Source organism: Penaeus monodon, chromosome 15 (assembly GCF_015228065.2).
Source record: "Penaeus monodon isolate SGIC_2016 chromosome 15, NSTDA_Pmon_1, whole genome shotgun sequence".
Classification (NCBI taxonomy): Eukaryota; Metazoa; Arthropoda; class Malacostraca; order Decapoda; family Penaeidae; genus Penaeus; species Penaeus monodon.
Genome location: NC_051400.1, coordinates 5,025,383 through 5,029,392, shown reverse-complemented (window position 1 = coordinate 5,029,392; position 4,010 = coordinate 5,025,383). Strand labels below are relative to the sequence as shown.

The 4,010-nt window shown below is 45.8% G+C and overlaps 1 protein-coding gene across 1 annotated transcript in view; it reads right to left on the bottom strand.

Annotated features, from left to right (window-relative positions):
* Positions 1 to 4,010, bottom strand: part of LOC119581702 (protein sprint-like) — a gene marked incomplete in the record, with an annotated part of 21,974 nt that overhangs the window by 4,449 nt on the left and 13,515 nt on the right. The window contains 3 exon segments of the mRNA XM_037929828.1: positions 6 to 197; positions 346 to 614; positions 2,226 to 4,010. Coding sequence (XP_037785756.1) covers positions 6 to 197; positions 346 to 614; positions 2,226 to 4,010 — 2,246 coding nt within the window.

Here is a 4,010-nt window from a genome sequence, read left to right as displayed (position 1 = left end):
CTTACCCTTATCCCGAGGCGAACGTAATGCTGTGACCTTGCATATTTCATATTTGTAGCCAGTAGCTGAATCGAACCATTTGCTGAATAAGTCTCAACAAACAGCTTGTTGATGTGATCCCAAAGAGGCCGTAAAACTAGCCTAACTAATACATCTTCCAGTATGGCATCTAGATTCAAGAATTCTGTGGCTTTCAGCTGTTAAATAAAAATAACATATTCCTCTTTAACATATTAAAAATCAGTCTTATGAAATGTCAGTGTAATTTACAACTTCAGCAAATCCATATACACTCATCTTAAGGAACAATAACAACACATTAATATGCTCTCTTATAACACTTACATTACTTCGCTCCTTCTTAACAATGGCTTCAAATTCCTTCTCCCCACTTGTGACGAGGTAATTCTTCATGCCAGACATGAATTGGCGAACATTACGAGTCACCACAGTGGGATCACGTTCAGGGCTCTCTAGAGTGCAGGTGATGAAGTTACTGACTGCTCTGCTGAAGGTGGTTGATGTGTCACTCCCAAGACCAATGGCATAGTCCTTGATGGCGACCCCATTCTCGGCATCTTGGCGGTGTCTCAAGGCAAGCAGCTGAGGTGACACTGGAACGGTAATTTTAAAAATTAGTGAAGTGAATGTGAGCAAAGCACAGGATTCTCAACATTAACTCTCTTGAAATTCTGTAATATTTCTGAAATGTTTTATCTATGACTATTGTCAAAATTATATTTTCAATTTTTGTAAGCCTGGCCATTGTGATATAGCATTATCTATCAAAAAAATAAAATGGACTATGAAGATCCTCTTCTTTTCTATGAAAAGAGTATATTAATAAATTAAACCAATTTACTTAAAAAGAAACAAAATAATAAATCCATTTTCTTTTTCATGTCTCTCTTTCAATTCTGGAGTCCAACACTTCCTGATTCCAGAAGACCATTATAACATACCACAGACTAAGGAAGAATGACACAGATACATTCAATAACAAAAGTGAATGAATAGGTAAGCAAATGGAAGAAGAAAAAGATACTAATAACAAATAACATGAACTCTAAAACTGTAAAATGCAAAGGCAAGTTTGTGGTAAGGAGTGCTATTCATGGCTCTTAAAGTTAGCATGTCAAAGCTACTTCTCTTTTTGTCTTTCAAATTCAAGATGCTATACCTCCATTTCTCTTCAAACTGCAATTACAGTTATAGTTGAATAAAGAAAACCAAATATCTTATACTGGAGAAACATCAGATATGATATCAAAATCGTAAGTCTTGGATTTCTAGTTAAAAATGTTACAGAAAGTTATCTTGAAGAAACAGTTAGACTGAACTACTTGATTAAAAATGAGCATGCAGTAATATATTACTTTTTCAGGTAGTTATAAAGAGGTAAAAATTGGTAAGGAAAAATGTGTTTTTATTAAAATAAATTTATTCTACTGTGGTGTTCATATCTAGATAAAATACCAAGGGATTAATACAAAGCATTAGAATCTTTTAACTATTGTGTAAAATGTGAACACAGAACAGAACATGCATTAAAAATGTTGAAAATATGATCATCATGCAGTTTACAAACATAAGGCATACAAAGTGTACAGTTGTTTACATAAAGAATACAAACGTGCACAAAAATGACACTAACATGCAATGTGGAGAAAGGCAGATTTCAAAAGACAAAAATTGATAGAAACGCATGCAATTCGGAAGTGAAGTGTGAAACATTAAAGCTTGAAGTGCTACAAACTAATAGATTAATGAGATTAACTGTGAAAAGTACACTAAAACAGTGGTGTCAGGCAGATATATAAATAAGCTCTATAATCTTCTCTAAATAAATCTACTTCTGTGCAAATGCAGTGCTACCTTCACCGACTCGAGATCAATATATTCTCAAAATGTGCTAAATCGTGTAACTGCCTCTTCTTCTAAAACTAATAAGAATCAATTGGATTAATGGAGATCATTTTATCACAATACACTAACAGCATATCACAGATGAAGGGACATTTACAGCAAGCCTAGCCAGTGTACAACGATTCATTTAATAATACTTCAAAAAAATAAAACAATTTAGCAAACTATTCCATGGAGGCCTACCAGATACTAATGATATTACAGCAAATTATTAAACCATTTCCCAACTGTTCTACGCAAGTTCTTGGCCAAGCCAGTGCGAGGAGAGCTCATGCATCTTCTTGAAGAATTAGACTCACTTATTCTTGATCGTAGGTGAGTGTCCATGTTGTGGGCGTGGGCGAGGGAGAGGGTCGGCACTCCTGACACAGAGGTCGTGTCATCGTCGCTGATGACAGCTGGTTCTCCCGTGATGTGGACGATGGATTCTGTATCTGTGATCCCCCCGCCGCCGATGTCCGAGTCCTCTGGTGGTTGCAGCGCCGGCGTGCAGGTTGGACTGCGCGGGAACTGGTCGACCGAGGAGTCGTCTTCGGAGTGCATTATTGACTCCCACTTCCGGGAATCCCAAGGCTCGGAGAATTCGGTTCCCGAGTCGCTTACGGTCGAGGCGAAATAGTGAGTCGGAAGAGGAGGCTGCAGCCGCTCTTCTGGAGGAATGCTACGAACAGGCCTGTGTTGCTGCTGCGGTTGTTGCTGAGAAAGGGGTTTCTGCTGCTGGTGGCGATCTTCACTCTTTGTACTGGCATGGCTTCCAACATTGTCGTATTCGCTGACACGAGTTGTGTAGCTTGGGGCCAGCGACTGGTCGTCTAATAATGTCAGATCTGGGAGTTTCTCTGATATCAGATCCTGCACGGTGCGTTCACCTGGGATGATGACGCTGTCTGACTCCCCACCCGTGTCACCGACAGGGAATCGACCTTCGCCTCCGGGGGCGTCTTCGTCGTCGGAGCCCACACCGAGGTATTCCCACGAGGAGTCCACCCGCCAGGGCGCCTCCGGAGTGCGCTCGCCATTGGGCGTCATGGCGTCCCTGCCGATTCTCGGCGGGGCGATTGGCTTCCCGCGGCCGCCTGCCCGGGAGTGGCGGCGGACATCGTTCCGTGCCTGGCCGTTGATCAAGTGGCCTGCGTTCACCTCATTCTTCTCCACCTCCAGATTGCGGTTTTTCTCCACCTCCACGTTTTCGTTGACTGCCTCCAGGTTCTTCCCATTCTCCAAGTTTTCGATGCTGGAAGAAAGAGGCAGATCTTCATTTGAGTCGATTTTGCTGAGCGAGTTGCGGCTCTTGCGAGACTTCCACTGGATGTTGGAGTCCGAGTACCTGTTCGTTATTTTTCTGGTGGACTTGTTGGAGGCCTTATTGATCCTCGCCTGCGGCTGCTGCTCCCGGAGCGCGTCGGCCGGCTCCATGTAAAACGGACTTGGGTTCTTGCGATAGGAATTCACGGAATCCGTGCTGGTGCCGTTCAGCTTCCCGTTGTCATAGAAGCTCTCCTCCTCCTTCTTGTTCTCCGAATCGTACGGGAACGTCACCGGTTTTGTGTTTTTGGATATTTCGCTCAAATCACCCATGGACTTGGAGATTTCGTTCCGCGGCTTGAAGGTCGACATCTTCGGCTGCGCGGACGTCGGCGTGGGAGGCAGCTCGCGGGGCGGACTCGACCACAGGTCCTCGTAGTCGCTGATCTTGTCGGCTAAAGACGAGCGGCAGTACGGCGCGTTGTTCTCCACGATGTTGGCCTCGTGGTAGTGGTTCGAGAGGCGGCGTCGGTCGCGCCTTCCGCTGCGGAGGCGCACGCGCGGCATGCCCGGCGCCTCCTCGCCCAGGGGCGTGCTCGGGGCGCACGGCGTGCACGGCGTACTCTGCGGCGAGGTGATCTGCTGGCGGATCTGCAGGTGCAGCGCGTCGCGGTGGCCGTTGAGGGTGCCGCTCTGGTTGCCGTTGGGCGAGGTGGTGATGTACGGCTGCGAGGTGTTGCTGCCCGTCGGGGAGATCTCCAGGCTGGCCACGTGCACGCTCATGCCCTGCTGGCCGTCCTCCCCGATCTGCACCGGCAGCGCCTTCACCTGGTTCACGT